Source organism: Cannabis sativa, chromosome 4 (genome assembly GCF_029168945.1).
Source record: "Cannabis sativa cultivar Pink pepper isolate KNU-18-1 chromosome 4, ASM2916894v1, whole genome shotgun sequence".
NCBI classification, from domain to species: domain Eukaryota; kingdom Viridiplantae; phylum Streptophyta; class Magnoliopsida; order Rosales; family Cannabaceae; genus Cannabis; species Cannabis sativa.
Window position 1 is genome coordinate 71,560,360 of NC_083604.1, and position 18,517 is coordinate 71,578,876.

The following is an 18,517-nucleotide window of genomic DNA, read 5'->3' on the forward strand; positions in this document are numbered from 1 at the left end:
ACATGCTAACTTTAAACATTAAGTTCATAAGTACTAACAAACCACAACTCCCCCTGAAAAAAGGGTCCAGAGTTGGGCAACACAAAACCAAAAAATATAATATCTCTCCCCCTTTTTGTTTATCGGAGTGCCAAAGTAAACAAAGAACAAAAATAAACCAAAGTGTAAGAAAAAAGAAACAAACTATAACACTTTAATGTTTGGAGAGTTGAATTAAGGTGGACAGTTGCCTGGACATGTCATGCTGGACATCAGCCATTGCTTCAAGACGAGTGTACACATTCTGAAGTTCTGACTTGACTTCCAGGAGCTCTGCAGCAGCAGAGCCTGAACTTGCACCAGCAGAAGCAGCAGCAGCACCAGCCTTTGGCCGTTTTTGGAACACACCATCAAAATACTCAGATGGTTGGAATGTAGGGCCAGTGATGGGAGGCTCAAGAGTTTCATGTGCTTGGGCCACATTCTTCTGAGAGGATAAAACCTTATAGATTAAATTTGGAAACACAAGTTTGAAGGTTGGCTTTTTACCTCTTCGAAAGGAGACAATCTGGTTGAGAATATGAGAGGCTAGATCAATGGAAGTTCCAGAGGTGATGCGATATAGGAGTGTAGCCACTTCTTGAGACACCACGGTCTTGTTCGAATTTGGAACCCAATTGCTTAGTGCAAACCGCATAAGGGAAGCATGAGCAAAGGTGAGGTGAGTAATTCGAAGACTCTCCCCTGGTTTCAATTCTGAACGTGCACCAGTGAGTTCAGAGTGCATCAAGTCACGATCCATAGACATCACAGCATTGGAAACATTCTCAGGCAATTGCAGGGCCTGAGCAATGTCCTTTTCAGAAAATGAGAACCAATGACCCCTAACATACACTCTTCTATACAGTCTAGAGTTCTCATCAAGGAAATCATCAGTAAGATTAGCATAAAACTCTTTAATAATGTTAGCAATGAATCCAATAAAACCAGTAAGAGTGTGTTCCCATTGATGAAATTGGATGAACTTTACAATACCATAAACACGATGGGCATGCAAATCATAATTCCTCTCACTTTCAAACTTACGAGTTGCATAAAGATTCCAGTCACGCTCATTGTCTCGATAGTAAAAAGTTGGACAGCCAGAGATAGAGGAAGGGATATTACCAGATGGAGGATCTTCCATGGGCTGCTTGCCTTTGGCAGCGGCGAGGCCTTTCTTCAGAAGCGGTTTTGAACGAGGAGGCTCTGGCTCGAGTTCTGTGTCCTCACTGTCCTTCTCAGTATGCAGAGAAACTGATTTGTCTGAAGAAACTTCCATTGGATCCTCTTCTTCTGAACTGGAACTCGAGGAAGCCGAGGGAGGATTGGTCTTGAGTTTCTTCTTGGCTGGAGGAGCAGACTTCTCTCGAGATTGAGAGGCTTGAAGATCTTTCTCAGCCGAGGCTTGCTGGGCTCGAGTTCGAGTGGAAGGGCCTGTTGGAGTGGTGCCAGCCATTGATGCAGCAGGAGGAGGAACGGCCAATGGAGGAGGAGATTCCTTCGAGGATTCAGACGACGAAGTCCAGGTGCGATAGGGCCTTACAGATTTGCGAGCAACTTGCTTGGGTGGACGTTTTGACTTCACGGCTTGAGATTCACGCTGGGGAAGCGATGAATCTCCAGGCTTTGCAACAGCAGGAGGAGGAACTGAGGCAGCAGGGGGTGCACTAGAAGGAGTTGGAACGGTTTCTTCTAATTTTTTAGTGTGCCCTAGATTCTTGGTTCTCACCATTTTTGGAATTGAAGGAGAAAATGAATAGTGACAGACAAAGAAACAAGAAGAAGGTTCGGATAGGTGGTGGAATAAGTGACAAAATTTGGTTTATATAACCTTGGAATCAAAACAAGAAAAAGGAAACCAATTTTGAAAATTCAAATGTTAACCGCCAGCCCATGAACCAAAAGAGGAAACCGCCCACTTCTCAACTCCTTTACCCTTTCCCTTTTTTTTTAAAAAAAATAAAATAAAAGGAAACTAGAAATGCCAACAAATTTTTCCAAAAATAAAGCAATCTTTCAAGAATAAAGACACATTACCATATAAAGATTAATCTTTACTTGGAAAAATATCATAATAAATCAAAGAAAGAATGAATGTTGATACTTACCATTTATGCACAAGATTTTCCTTGACCCATGAAGCAAGTCACACGCCTCCCTCCTTTTTTTTTATTTATTTTTTTTATTATTTTTTTTTATTTTAAAATAAAACCGAAACTAAAAAAATAATGTGTACAGTGGGTATATGTGATTCGAATCAACCAGAGAAATCAAATATCATTGACAATTGACAAAGTAGATTACATGTTATGCTTTCAAGAAAAATAACTAATTAGAATCTCATGAGATGATCATACTTAATTGATGTTGAGGAAAAAGATATGCATGTTACTGAGAATTGTGAACCAGGATTATTACTTTAATTTTAATAGAGGAGACTTACAGAGTTGACCACACTTGTCAGACATAAGTGTGTGCAGTGAAAATAGGATCATTGTCCTTGGCATGATTTTTCTTTTTCGCCTTTTTCAAATTGATCCCGCAACTGGATGCTTTCACACCATACTGAAGGTAGCCCTTTTCTATGGTAGTGCATCCTCATCATAGTTGCTAATTACAATGTTCCAGCTTACTCATCAGATGGCTTTCACACTTCAGTATGGGTAGCTCTATTCCAGCAAGGGGCCTGACAAGCATGAAACAAAAATTGCTCAACTCTGTATAAGAACATTATTTAATCCCAGACACAAATAAAGAGTAACATGAATCTTTTAACACAACATCACAAAGTATGATCAGACAGAGATCCTAACTAATTATTTTCCAAAAGCATAAACATGATTTGTCAAAAACAATGATAGAAGAATTAGAGCTAGAGAAGAATCACACAACACTATTGTACACGAATGATGAACAGATAAAATTAAACAATGCAAACTCCCAAAGACTTTCTGAGGGAGTCAAAGCGACTTGCATCTAGTGGCCTTTGTGAAAATATCAGCTAATTGTTTTTCAGTATCAACATATTCTAATTGCAATGATTTATTTTCAACAAGTTCCCTAATAAAGTGGTGTCTTATATCAATGTGCTTTGTTCTAGAGTGTTGAACAGGATTTTTGGAAATATTTATGGCACTAGTATTGTCACAAAAAATAGTCAAAACACCCAAATCAAACCCATAATCAATCAACATTTGTTTCAACCACAATAGTTGAGTGCAACAACTGCCAGCAGCTATGTACTCAGCTTCGGCAGTGGATAAGGAGATGGAATTCTGTTTCTTGCTATGCCAAGATACTAGATTATTCCCAAGGAAGAAACACCCTCCACTTGTGCTCTTTCGATCATCAGCATTTCCTGCCCAATCTGCATCACTAAAACAAGCAAGATTTGAATTGGTATCTTTCGAGTACCAAATTCCATAATCAGGAGTGCTATTAACATATCTAATAATCCTTTTTACAGCTGATACATGAGATTCCATAGGATTACTTTGATATCTAGCACACACTCCCACACTGTAACATATATCAGGGCGACTAGCAGTTAAATACAAGAGACTTCCAATCATGCTACGATAGAGTGTAGTGTCTACCTTTACTCCATTCTCATCTTTTGTTAATTTCAGAGTGGTGCTCATAGGAGTACTTACCTGCTTAGCCGATTCAAGGCCAAATTTCTTGACAAGGTTCTTAGCATACTTGCTTTGAGATACAAATGTACCTCCTTCCATTTGTCTCACTTGAAGACCCAGAAAGAAATTAAGCTCACCAACCATGCTCATTTCAAATTCACTTTTCATTTGATCAACAAATACCTGCACTTCATGGTTAGATGTAGAACCAAAAACTATATCATCAACATAAATTTGAGCAATGATAAAATCAGATTTTATATGTTTGATGAAAAGAGTTTTATCCACACTACCTCTGTGATAGCCATGAGAAAGTAAAAATTGAGTCAACCTTTCATACCAAGCTCGAGGAGCTTGTTTCAGACCATACAAAGCTTTTTCAAGTTTGTATACATGGTCTGGAAATTGAGGATCTTCGAATCCTTTTGGTTGCTCAACATAAACTTCCTCATTCAAAATACCATTTAAGAAGGCAGATTTCACATCCATTTGAAACAATTTAATATTCAGAATACAAGCAATACACAAAAGTAAACGAATTGATTCTAACCTAGCAACAGGAGCAAAGGTTTCATCAAAATCAATACCTTCTACCTGAGTGTACCCTTGTGCCACCAAACGAGCCTTGTTTCTTACAATTGTACCGAACTCATCACTTTTATTTTTAAACAACCACTTTGTTCCAATAACATTTATACCTTTTGGTCTTCGGACCAAAATCCATACCTTGTTGCGAACAAATTGGTTGAGTTCCTCTTGCATTGCATTGAGCCATTCCTCAAAGGTCATGGCTTCCTTCACATTTTTCGGTTCATATTGAGAAACAAAGCAAAGAAAGCTGATTAAATTAATATACCTTCTGCGAGTTACCATGCTTTCTTCAGGATTTCCAAGGATGAGATCTTTTGGATGATTCAGTTTGACTCTGGTGCTTGGTTCTTTCTGAATAGAGTCAGTGATGATGTTTGGATGAGTCAAGATAGGCGGTTCTGGTTCTCCAGTTTCAGTTGCAGCAGCAGATTCGTCATTTGCAGCATCAGCAATGGGTTCTGCTGCATCAGGATCTGCTGTTACAACTTTTGGAGGAGTATCCATGAGACTATCTATCTTGGCTTCTGTGGAAAACTCTGAAAAATCTCTAAAATCATCAACAACCACATTAGCTGATTCCAAAACAGTTTGAGTTCTCATGTTATAAACACGATAAGCTCTACTGTTTAAGGAATATCCAATAAACACACCAACATCACTTTTAGCATCAAATTTACCAATATGCTCACGATCTCTATAGACATAACACACACATCCAAAAACATGAAAATGACTTACATTGGGGCGCTTACCTTTCCAGATTTCATAAGATGTTTTTGAGGTACCTGGACGAATAAACACTCTGTTTATTATGTAGCAAGCAGTGTTAATAGCTTCAGCCCATAAGCGCTTTGTCAATTTCTTGCTATTTAACATCACTCTTGCCATTTCCTGCAAAGTTCGATTCTTCCTCTCAACAACTCCATTTTGTTGAGGAGTTTTGGGAGCTGAAAATTCATGAGTTATACCTGTAGACTTGCAAAAATCATCATACACAGAATTTTCAAACTCCTTACCATGATCACTTCGAATTCGAACAATTTTCCCAATATTACAACCTTTCTCAACTCTTAATCTCAGACAAAGAGTTTTAAAGGCATCAAAAGTGTCAGATTTTTCTCTTAAGAAATCTACCCAAGTAAAACGAGAGAAATCATCAACACACACAAAGATATATCGTTTACCATTCAAACTTTCAACTTGGATTGGACCCATAAGATCCATGTGAAGCAATTCCAATACCTTTGAGGTATTGATATCAGACACAGGCTTGTGAGTGATTTTTAATTGCTTCCCAAGTTGACACGGTTCACACTTACCTTCACTTTCCTTACCAAGCTTGGGAAGACCTCGAACAATACCTGCATTTGACAATTTTTTCAGGTTTTTAAAATTAATATGCCCAAGCTTGGCATGCCACAGATCTGTGGTGTTGTTGATAGCTGAGTGACAAGTAAACACAGGGGTTAGAGTGTAACAGTTATCATTGGATCGAAATCCTTGCAAGATACATTCATTGTCATCATTCATAACATAACAATGATCACTATCAAAAGAAACAGTAAACCCTTGATCACAGATTTGACTGATGCTAAGTAAATTAGCCCTCAGTCCTTCAACTAACATCACATTTTTCAGTCTAGGTAACCCTTCAAAATTTAGAGTTCCCATACCAACAACTTTTCCTGATAAGCCATTACCAAAAGTGACTTCTCCACATTGCATAGGCCGTATGTTAGTCAAAAAATCCTTGTCACCTGTCATGTGTCTAGAGCAACCACTGTCAAAATACCACATTTGAGATGCAGCAGTTTTATCAGAAAAACCAGCTAGACACTTCTTTTTCACCCATACTTGTTTCAAACCTTTATGTTTCTTTTGAGATTTTTTCAAATTATCAAAATAATTTGTTTTAAACAGGTTATTTAATGTGAAACATTTAGGTCTGATATGTCCTTTTCTACCACAGAAATGACAAATGGGAACAAATCTTTTTACCTGAGATCTTACCTTTTTCGAAAATCCTGGAGATTTTGCAGCATCAGAAGCTGTTCTTGCTGCCACAGGCTGTGAAATTGATACGGCAGAGTTTGTAGCCTCATGGTGATTCGTTGGAACACTTGATTTTACAAACTTCGTGACTCCAGAACTTTCCATTCCATTAGAACCAAGGCCTGCAAAACCTCTCTGACCTGCATTCTGAGCTTTTTCAAAAATAGAAGATCCAGGATTAAGCATTTGAACATTTTTCTTAAAGTTTTCAAGTTCCTTCTTCAATAGAGAGATTTTTTCATCTTTATCACAAACACTTGTCTCATATTCTTTTATTTTCAACTCACACATTTCAATCTGATGAGACAATTTTTTATTCAATTTATTCAACTCTCTATTTTCAGAAGCAACCTGAATCCATTTTTCATACATGACTTTGTATGATTCAGCAAGAGATTCTTCACAGATTTCAGACTCATCTGAATCTGATTCCTCTTGTTTGGTGGTATTATTTAGACATACCAATCTATCTTTCACCTGTGAATCACACAACACATTAGTCATAACGAGAGGTTAGGGCAACATTTTCGATAATATCTTCATCACTTTCGGTTTCATCATCACTCCAAGTGACATTGAAACTTTTCTTATTCTTTTTCAAAGTGTTTGCACACTCGGATTGAATATGCCCAAAACCTTCACATTCCACCGCACCTTTGAATTCCCTTTTTGTTAGAGACAGATGGTTTAATGAAAGTATTACCTTTTGAACCTTTCGAAATATTCTTTTTATTTCCCATCTTTTTCATATATTTCTGAAAATTCTTAGTTAATAAAGCAATCTCATCATCACATTCACTATCAGAATTTTCATTATCAGCAACTTTCAAAGCAATACTTTTACCTTTATCAGCAATGGATTTGGGTTTGTCCTTTTGTTTAATCTGTTGATTTAATTCAAAAGTACGTAAGGAACCCATCAATTCTTCCACTTTCATAGTGCTAAAATCTTTAGCTTCCTCCATTGCCAAAAGTTTCGTATCAAACCTCTCTGGAAGAACTCTAACAATTTTTCTCACAAGAACAGAGTCATCAAGCTTTTCTCCAAGAGCAAAATATTCATTAGCAATGTCAGATAATTTTTCATAGAATTCAGTTAAAGTTTCATTATCAGACATTCTAAGCTCATCAAATTTAGTTTGAAGCATGATAAATCTAGATCTTTTCACATCAGAAGTTCCTTCAAACCGAGTTTGAAGAATCTCCCAAGCTTCCTTAGCGAAACACAAGATGATATAAGTTTAATGTAACCCTCACCTACACCATTAAAGATAGCATGCAAGGCTTTGCTATTGTAGGCAGATAGTTTATCATCTTCAATAGACCATTCCAGTTCAGATTTTATAATAGTATTACCTGAAGAATCTGTCTCAACTGGAGGAGACCAACCTGATAGAACCATTCTCCACGCCTTCTCATCTTGAGATTTGATGAAGGCTCTCATTCTAACTTTCCATGTAAGGATAGTTAGAGTCATTAAGCAATGGTGGTCTAGAAATAGAACTTCCTTCTGCAAAAAATGACATTCTAACAAAAACGTTATAGGACCACACTAAGAGTTTAGTGTCCCGCTCTGATACCAATTGAAAAACGGTGTTTTTGCAAATGTCAGTTGTATATAAGAAAATATAAAAACTGTAAGCGTTTGCAGCAGCAGAAAGTGATTCTGCTACAGCAAAACTGAACAGGCAGAATATAAAATATTTTGCAGAAAAATAAATAACTTGACACAAGAGATTTATACGTGGTATCAGTGTTCTCACGAACACTCCTAGTCCACGGGGCCACGCCCGAGAGAATGAAATCAATTAATAAAGTATCAAAATTACAAAGACAATTGACTTAAACAAGTTTAGACTCCTAAAGTATTGCGCAATCCTTTGTAATCCACTTTATGAATCTGACTTCTTGAAACACCTTCAAGCCCGAACTCCCTTCGTCTTTGAAGTGTGAGTGCTTACTTCCTCCCGAAGTAAGGCTTTAGCAAGTCTTCTCCCGAAGACCAAGTGCTTACTTCCTCCCGAAGTAAGGCTTAATCAAGTCTTCTCCCGAAGACCAATCTCTTGTTCAGTCAAGTAGTTCTTCACAACCTCTAGGATAGAGTAAGAACAGAAATAGAACAACTAGAACCTAGGTGAACAACTAGGCTCTCACAAAACAAAGAAACACTCTCTTCTCACAAAAGATAAATGCAAAAAATGAATAATGGAAGAGGTAATTCGAATGGTTGCTCTCTAGGCTCTATTTATAGATCATAGAAACCAAAGAGGCAACCACAAGTTCGAATTAGCAGCTGTACAAAAACTTTCCAAAAACAAACACGATCTGCTACATCAGATTCGGTTGCTGACGAAGCAGATACGCCGAAACGGGAAACTTACTAAAATCGGGTCCGATCTTCTTTCAAAGCTTGATTCCTGCCAAAAACAGATTAGATATTCTGATTGTATCAAGATACAATCGAAATTAATAAGGAAAAGGCAATAATCAAAGTTTCCCTTAAAATGACAACTTTCCAAAAGAGAATTTCTTCTCTTTTGAGAAGTTTTCAACAAAGGAAAGTTCAGCTGAAAGTGCAACTTTCCAAACAAGGAAAATGGCAACTTATAACCGAATAAAAGAGGTAAGATTTCGAAAATTAATGCAAGGCAATCTTACCATAAAAAGGAAAAATTATTTTGTCACCTAACTTGCCAAAAAAGGACTTTACAAAGTAAACTCTTGTGTATTCTTACAATATGGGACTTTGGTTGGTACCCCAATAATCCTCCCTAAAACCAAGGATCACGTACTCGTGGCATTCTCTCCAGCAAAATCATCTTGTACGGCTGCTATCACTAACAGAACTCGCCGCCTGACGTTCAACATTGTCAGGAAGACCTTCGACACAAGGGACTGTATATAGATCTCCATCTTGTACCGCTGTAATCTAACGGGACACACTGTGTGACCACCATAATATCAAATAGACTTTCGATACAAGGCACAATTCTTCAATCGTGAGGTCATAACATTGAGAGCTTCTCTCATGCATCGCAAATGCATCCCACTATTCCAGCGCTCCCGAATATTTGGCTCTAATACCACTTATTGGAACCCATTCTTTCACCTTGTTGAGTTGCTATACCTCACCTTAACTCTCATATTAGTATAATATTATCTGCTTTGAACTTAAATTCTCACAGTTTTTTTTATAAGTACCTTCCAAAAAAACCTTACACTAATAAAGTAAGTGAAACCCTTATATTTCAGGCAACTCTTTCACCTCTATTCTTCCAATATAGAACATTGATGATACCCCAACAAATTTAAAGAGTGAGTTGCATGTATAAAATATTTGCATGAATTTAACCGACTTAAATTCTATATTTTTATGTAAATTATTTAAAAATTTTAAAAAATGAATAAGATAACTGTTAAGACCATCAGACACCATCTATATTTATTTTTTTACACTTTCTTAAATCTTTATATACCTAAGATACTTCTCATTTCTAACAATATAAAATTTTAGTTGTACATCCAACAATAATTACTATAATATACGTTATATAAAAAAAATGATACAATTTCTCTAACTACTGAAATAGAAAATATCCATATAGCAAGAGCAAAAGTGATATGTCTTATATGTATAATATTCCTAATTGTTATTATTAGATGGGATAAAGTATACTTAATTAAAATGCAAAGTATGAAACAAAACAAAAAACAATTGCTTAATGAATAAATTATCTATAATATGGGTATCTAAAGCACATGGTAACATTATTATTATTAATTCCTTACTTCCATGCTATACACCTTCGTTTTTTGTGTTGTCTTATATATAGTGAAAAGAAAAAAAAATAATTAAAAATAATCAAAGACACCATCCAGTCCCCATGGTTTGGCAGAGAATTTTCTTCATTGTGAAATTCCAAAACATGCTAATGTTTTGCTTTGGCCAATATGTCCTTTAGTCCTTGTATCTAAAAGTTTAGGAATCCACCTCAAAATTCTACATGGGATTATTAAAATGAACTCTCTTAACTTACTTGATTCTCCTTATATGCTTCCCTTGGATTCTTCTTATTATACTCTTCTTCAGTTGTTGCATGTGTTTTGATGAAAAAGCTAGCCTAGAAGTAAGATAAATAATCGAAGTATATAATTATTACCTATTATTAGTAATATACATATCTTTATTATACATATATAGGTTTTGTTTCTATATAATAATATTTCTGAGGATTGTTACATGTACATATGCATATATATATATAGGCTATTTGTGTGTTATATAAAATATATATATATAGCCTGTATATATATCTTTTTTCCTAAAGTAGCTAACTAGGGTTTTACCAATATGTTTGTCCATCCATATATTGATCAAGCGGGGCCCAGCTAACCGATATAGAACGTTTTGAAATCTCACAAACTAATTTTAAGGATAAGTACTGTTCATATTACTATTAGTACTATAGTTTTTAATTGATGATGAATAATATAAAATTTAAAGAGACAGTTTTAGTCCCATTTCACATGCAAACAAACTTTAAGGATAAGTACTGTTCATATTATTAGTACTATAGTTTTTTTTTTTAATATAAGAATTAGTACTATATATAGTTTGTGATGAATAATAATGTTGTGGATCGAATTCGAAATGATATATTCTTTTTGGAAAATATATTCCTTTGTTAAATAATAAATTGTGGTAATAAAAAAGAAAGATAATTAATGTATTATAATTTGTTGACGATTTATGTAAGGGTTACAATATATATCGATATATACGTTTATCAATTGAGAAATACTCATCTGTTTATTTATGTACTAACAAATAACAACGAAAGAGAAATGCTAAATAATATAGAAAAATTATGAAATTTAATTTATATCGTGGTGTTGTACACTTTGAATGCCAAATAATAGGAATGCTTTTTTTTTTTGTTGTTATATTTATAATAAATAAATTGATTATACGGTTGTCATGGTTGAGTAGTCTATTTATTAGAGTGTGGTGGGGTAGAAAGTATATAAGGAAAATGCAGTCCTTCAATAAGGGAACAAAAGAAAGTAGATCACGTGTGAGATTTTTTACACATACATACATTATACATATTATACAATTTAGGATAGAAATATAACTACATGAAAGCTTTAATATGTATATATATATATGCGTGTACATAGGTGTGTATGGACCTGTTCCAACTGGACGTACCCTTCACATGATCATATTTGAGCTATATATATATATATATATAAATATAGCTCATATATTTAGATTCCTTTCTACATGCTACACATAAAAGCTTGCAGTGAAAATCCAAAACTGGTCCCTGGGTTACTGAATATTAACATTGGATAAGATCTGTAGCTCACAAATTTGGATACGCAATATTTCATTGAGAGAAAAAAAAAAAAAGGAGACAATAAGGAGGGAGAGGGATACGTCACATTAATTAGGGTATATATGTACGTAGAACGATATAATGGTGCTATAAAAAAGTGAGTATTCCCAGAGAGCATCACACCACCACCATGCATTATTATATATATATATAAAAATTTATTAGAAAGAGAAATATATATACATATATATATAAATGAGTGTGTATATGTGTCAGTAAATAATATAAATTGTGACAGACGTACATTATTAGTTAACGTACATAATATTATTAAGAACTAGCTAGAGGGGGTTTGTAAGTATATGTTTAAAAATAGTTAGTTTGGATTTATGTTGAATAATTTTTAAAGACGTAATTATTAGGTTTTTCGACTGCTTTTTTGCAATAATTTAATTATCGCAGTGAGCTTTTTTTTTGTCGATTGTTTTCTTTGTAATATATATATATATTATATTGTTGTTGGTAGACTCGATCGAGTAGTCAATACACATATATATGTGCATGCGTTATTGGATCTTTTAATTAATATATATAATATATATGTCCGGTTTTGTTGGTTATACAATTGAAACCTCTATGGTACTACTGGAATGGTTTTGGGCTTTTGGCTTTTTTTTTTTTTTTGAGCTTTAAAAATAATGAGAGAGAGAGAAAGAGAAGCTAGAAAGGGTCCCTCAGATGAGTCATGGCAGCCAAAATTTCTTACAAGCATCGATGAGAGACAAAGGAATGGTCATTGTCGGAGCCGATGATATTATATATATCATATCTCTTTCCATTGTATTTATATATTTATTTCCACATTTCTCTTTCTTTAATTAGCTCTCTCTCTCTCCTTCTCTCTAAAATGAGTGAGGACCAGCAATCAACAATATACATACAATTTTTATGTCATGACCACATAAATGATTGTATTCTTGAACAATATACCTTTTATGTATGTTAAGAGAGAAAGAGACTAACTTGTTATGATCATTTATGTACCATAATACAGGAAAAGAGTGGTGTGTGCTGGTCATTTGTCAAAGATTTTCTTTATATATATATATATATATATATAGAGAGAGAGAGAGAGAGAGAGAGAGAGAGAGAGAGAGAGAATTTTGGTGTTCTCTTTTTTTTTTTTGCCAATAATATGGCATTTTTATGGCGAAAATGTTTTACTTTTTATATTTTTTCATGACAAAACCTAGCTATAGATCCAGAGGTAATTTGTATTGTGTGTTCTCTTAATTAAATGTAAAATGTTTTGCAGTGGCACCATATACATATTTGCAAGAGAGTTTAATGATTTGTTGATGATGAGATGTACTGTCTATACATATGATTTTATTATATATTGCTCGTGTATATATAGACGAGAGAGAGATAGAGCTATAATGGAGAAATAAGAAGAAATAATGTTTATTAATTAGTGCTTCCAATGAAAAGTGAGTCTAATAAAGTGACAAAATCACAACTCCCACAAAGGGACAACCTGCTGGCCGGCTATTCACATGCCACCAAAATCAAACACTACAAAATCACTTCAATAAAACCCTCTTTAATTTCTCTCTCTCTCTCTCTCTCTCTCTCTCTCTCTCTCTCTCTCTCTCTCTCTCTCTCTCTCTCTCTCTCTCTCTCTCTCTCTCTCTCTCTCTCTCTCTCTCTGTCTCTCTCTCTTCGGCCTATATCAAACCAAACCAGCTCTCTATAACTACATTATTTATCTCTGTATCTCTCTCAGTCTATAATTATTATCTCAGAAAGCAAAGAAAAAAGCAGCAAAAAGTAGATACGAAGAGAGGATTAGACCTTTTTGTAGCAATGAAAAGGTTGTTTCAGTACTCATACTATAGCCTTATTGCACCCTTCATAAACCAGCTCCTGCACACTACGTACTGAAGAAAAAGGAAAAAAAAGCCTGAATTACATACATACGTCCATAAATTCTATGTGAAATGTCTCTTTTGCCGAATTTGACTTTCCACGAATAAATACCACTTAGCTACGTACGCTCTTATATTTTCTTCTTCCTTTTTTCTTTTTCTTCTCTTTTCGGGATAAGAGTTTTTTCTTTTTTTTTTTTTGAAAAAATATTTGTTTCTCTCTATTTTTCTGAGCATGACCAGTCCTTTTTTTCTCCCATGAGAAAAGAAAACAATACAAACAAAATCCTCACATAAAGCTGAACTGTCTATTTCTCTTTCGATTCATTTGCAGAATTCTCTCAAACTCTTCTGCTCTTCTTTAATTTCTTTCCTCCATTATAATTTTTCACCTCGGTTGGTTTCCCAATATTACCCAGAGACGTACCCACTACTAGTCTCGTCTCTTTCTCTCTTAATTAGTTTCTTTCTTTTTATTACTTAATTTTAGATATTTATATATACATAAATACTACTCTCAAATGATGCAATTCACTACTACCAGTACTACTCCTACTCCTACTACTACAACAATTACACCTCCAAATATTCCTCCAATATTATTGTGTAATAATCTTCCTATTATGAACAAAACCCAATTAAACCGAGGTCATCATCATCATCGTCCATGGCCAGGAGGTTTCCCAACCTCCAAGGCCTTAGGAACCTCCTTTGGGGACGCCAATTGCATGGAGCAACTTCTAGTTCATTGCGCCAACGCCATTGAAACCAACGACGTCACTTTGGCCCAACAGATCTTGTGGGTCCTCAACAACATAGCTCAACCAGACGGAGATTCAAACCAGAGACTCACCTCAGCTTTCCTCCGAGCCCTAATCACACGCGCCGCACGCATCGGCACCAGCTGCATCAAGATGCTCGCCTCAGCCGTTGCAGTTCAAACCCAAAACGACGATAATCTCAACGTCGTTTTTGACGTTCCACACAGATTCTCAGTCATTGACTTCGCTACCTTCATCGACTTGACACCCTGGCACCGCTTCGGCTTCACAGCCGCTAACGCAGCCATCCTAGAAGCCGTCGAGGGCTTTTCGGTAATTCACTTGGTCGATTTGAGCTCAACTCACTGCATGCAGATCCCAACCTTACTCGACGCCATTGCCTCCCGACACTACGAGGTAATGTAAGAAAAATTAAATAAAATAAAAAATATTTTTGTTTAAATTTTTCGAATTTAATTTAATTAATCAAATATAATTAATTAATTAACAGGTGACACCTGTAATCAAACTGACGGTAGTGGTGGCAGCAGAAGCAAACGACGTCGTTCCACCAATCCTTGACATCTCATACGACGAACTCGGTTTAAAGTTGGTCAACTTCGCTCGGTCAAGAAACATAATTCTAGAATTTCGGTTAGTTCATTCAACTTACTCAGACGGTTTCGCTTCACTAATCGAACATCTCCGACTCCAACAACAACAGTACTTAGTTAATAATAATCATAATTACGAAATAACCCCCGAAGCTCTCGTTATTAACTGTCACATGATGCTTCATTACATCCCAGAAGAAACCCTCATAAACAGTAATAATAATAATAATGATAATGATATTAACTGTTCATCATCGTCATCCTCTCTGAGATCAATGTTTTTGAAATCGATTCGGAGTTTGGATCCAAACGTGGTCGTTTTAGTGGATGAAGACGCAGACTTAACGTCTAATAACTTGGTGTGTAGATTAAGGTCTGCGTTTAACTTTCTTTGGATACCTTATGACACGGTGGAGACTTTTCTTCCTAAGGGGAGTAAACAAAGGCAGTGGTACGAAGCCGATATTGGTTGGAAGATTGAGAACGTAATTGCTAATGAAGGAGTTCAGAGAGTGGAGAGGCTTGAGCCGAAGAGTAGGTGGGTTCAGAGGATGAGAAATGCGAGTTTTCGGAGCGTTGGATTCGGAGAAGAAGCTGTTTCGGAGGTTAAGACTATGCTTGATGAACATGCTGCTGGTTGGGGACTTAAGAAGGAAGATGAAGATCATCTTGTTCTTACTTGGAAAGGACATAATGTTGTTTTTGCTACTCTTTGGATGCCTGCTTCTGTTGCACTAACTACTACTAATTAATTAATGCTTCTTACTTAATTATTAATTAGATACTTAATAATTAATTTAAGTAGCATATTATTATTATTATCTAATTTTATATATTATAATTATCTGATTGGTTGATGAGTGTTTTCTTCTGTTATATTTTTTCTATAATTTGTAGTTTAAACATTATGTATATATATGGTGCTCTTTCTAATTATATCGTAATCGTAATTAATTATTATAAAGGTAATAAGCTGTAAAAAAATGAATATGAAAAGGTCCTCTCGTGTTTATTTTCAATGCCAATTTTATACTGCTATGTGTGTGTTGTTATAAATAAGTTTTATAATAATAAGTTCAACTTTAAACTTTAAAAATTTATATTTAAATATAAAAAAATTATACATTTATTTGAAGCTCTAAAACTCTCTTTATAATTCAAATTTTAAGGGCGATAAATATAAAGTCAACATAAAGTTTCCTCTAAGAATAGGAGTATCAGGGACGACAATACAATGTTGTCTGAATTTGATTTTTATAATTCAAATTTGATTTTTTTTTTTTTTTAATTCGTATACTATATTAGGGGTGAATTTGTAATTAATAGAGGCGACATTGTTTCGCCTGTAAAAGTCAAATCTGACACACTTTATATTTTAAGTTGCCCCTAAATTAAGTTTTTCTTTTATATAAAAAATCCTAACGTCTTCCCTAACCCCATTGTCTCTTCCTTTTTTTCTCTCTATGATTTTCTTTCACCGTGAATATCAACAAAATTTTTTTAAAAAAATAGCCACCACTTGATTTTTTTCGTCATCTCCACCCAGTCAATCTTTCACTGTGAATATCAACCAAAAAAAAAACTAAAAAACCAGCCACCACTTGATTTTTGTGTCGTGTTCGCTCCCATTAGCCTATCGTCCCCATCCCCACCTGTGAGCACCCCCATCCCCACATGCGAGCGCCCCTGTCCCACCCCTTCCTTCTCTCTTTCTTTATTACCCCAATTGACGGACCCATCACCGCCCCGACCGGTCGTCATCTCCGCCCATAACCGACCCTTCCACTTTCTCACCGACTCACCATATTCTAGTCGATTTCCATAGTGTGGTATATATATATTGTTAGACTTTTTATTTGGGTTTACATTAAATTTTATTAGTTTTATTGAAACTTGGATTGATTGGATAGTTCTTTGTTGTGTTAGCCCATATTGTTGGTGATGTATTCAAGATTTGAAATCCTATTATTGGTGGTGCGGTATGAAGAGGGATGTGGTAGATTATGTGTCAAGGTGTTTGACTTGTCAACAGATCAAGGCTGAACATCAAAAACTGGTAGGGTTACTACAGCCTTCGACATTCCCTGAGTGGAAATGGGAAGATGTCACCATGGATTTTGTAATTGGATTACCTAGAACTACCGGAATGTATGATTCAATTTGGGTAATTGTGGATCGTTTCACTAAGTCAACACACTTTTTTCCAGTGAAAACCACCTTTACAGTGGATTAGTATGCTGAGTTGTATGTTAAGGAGATAGTGTGTCTTCATGGAGCTCCGAAATCCATAGTTTTCGATAGAGATCCAAAATTTACTTCCAAATTTTTGTAAAGTCTCTAGAAGTCCATGGGTACGAAGCTGAAGTTTAGTACAGCTTTTATCCCCCAAAAAGATGGTCAATCTGAAAGGACGATTCAAATTCTTAAGGACATCTTACGAGCCTGTGTGTTAGATTTTGAAGATTCGTGGAGCAAGTGCCTACCATTAATAGAATTTTCTTATAACAACAGCTATCAGAGTACAATAGGGATGGCTCCCTATGAGTTGTTGTATGGTAGGAAGTGTCGATCACTTATCCACTAGGATGAAACTGGAGAAAGAAAGTATTTGGGTCTTGAGTTAGTTTAAAAGACCAGTGATGCCATCGAAAAGATCAAGGCACGAATGCTTACATCCCAAAGTAGGCAAAAGAGTTATGTTGATCCTAAAAGCGCCGAGACATAGAGTTTCAGGTAGGAGAACATGTTTTCCTACGAATTTCACCAATGAAAAGTGTAAAACACTTCGGAAAGAGGGACAAGTTAAGTCCTAGATTCATAGGGCCATTTGAAATACTCGAGAAGGTTGGACAAGTAGCGTATCGACTAGCTTTACCTCCAGCATTGTTAGCAGTGCACAATGTTTTTCACATATCAATGTTGAGGAAGTATGTATCTGATCCAACTCATGTCTTGAATTATGATACCCTAGAGTTGGCGCCAGATATATCCTATGAGGAACAACCAATTCAGATCCTAGGAAGGACAAATTTCTATGGAACAAGACTATCTCCTTAGTCAAGGTACTCTGGAAGAATAACAAGGTGGAAGAGGCCACCAGGGAGTTATAGTCTGAAATGAGGACTAAATATCGAGAGTTATTCAGGTTAGATTTCAGGGACGAAATCCTTTTAACGGGGAGATAGTTTTAATGACTGTTATACATAGACATGGGATTAGTGGGACACTTAGCACTAATTAATATGCTTATGTGATTATTTATGTATTTTATGCTTTATAGACCCTATTTTCATGAAAATATGTGTTATGATTATTATTTCACAATTCTGGAGATTTTATTGAATTATATGTGTGATATGCATGATATCTGTGAATTTTCATATTTTTACATTTTTATGCCTGGTAATAGTGGAAATGGGTCGAATGGCAATTTTAGTCACATGGACACAAATTTGTATCAAGTATTTTACGAGAAAATATTATTGGATATCTTAGAATATCAGGGTTTAACGAAATAACAGAATTGGACCATTTTACCCCTAGGGTTACGAGATAACTTTGCAGTGAAATAAG

General features: G+C 35.4%; 1 protein-coding gene across 1 annotated transcript; it reads left to right on the forward strand.

The window, feature by feature from the left end:
• The first annotated feature begins 13,387 nt into the window (after nt 1-13,387).
• LOC115712525 (scarecrow-like protein 32) lies at nt 13,388-16,112 on the forward strand. The gene is made up of 2 exons (XM_030640813.2): nt 13,388-14,747; nt 14,842-16,112. Exons 1-2 carry the CDS (start codon nt 14,091-14,093, stop codon nt 15,694-15,696), a joined length of 1,512 nt encoding a protein of 503 aa, XP_030496673.2. The 5' UTR covers nt 13,388-14,090; the 3' UTR covers nt 15,697-16,112.
• Nucleotides 16,113-18,517: the final 2,405 nt, after the last annotated feature.

Bases quoted from the DNA above. Each gene is read 5' to 3' on its own strand.
- LOC115712525 (XM_030640813.2), top strand. From the start codon at position 14,091: ATGATGCAATTCACTACTACCAGTACTACTCCTACTCCTACTACTACA. The intron at 14,748-14,841 runs GTAATGTAAGAA...ATTAATTAACAG, and splicing joins TTGCCTCCCGACACTACGAG to GTGACACCTGTAATCAAACT.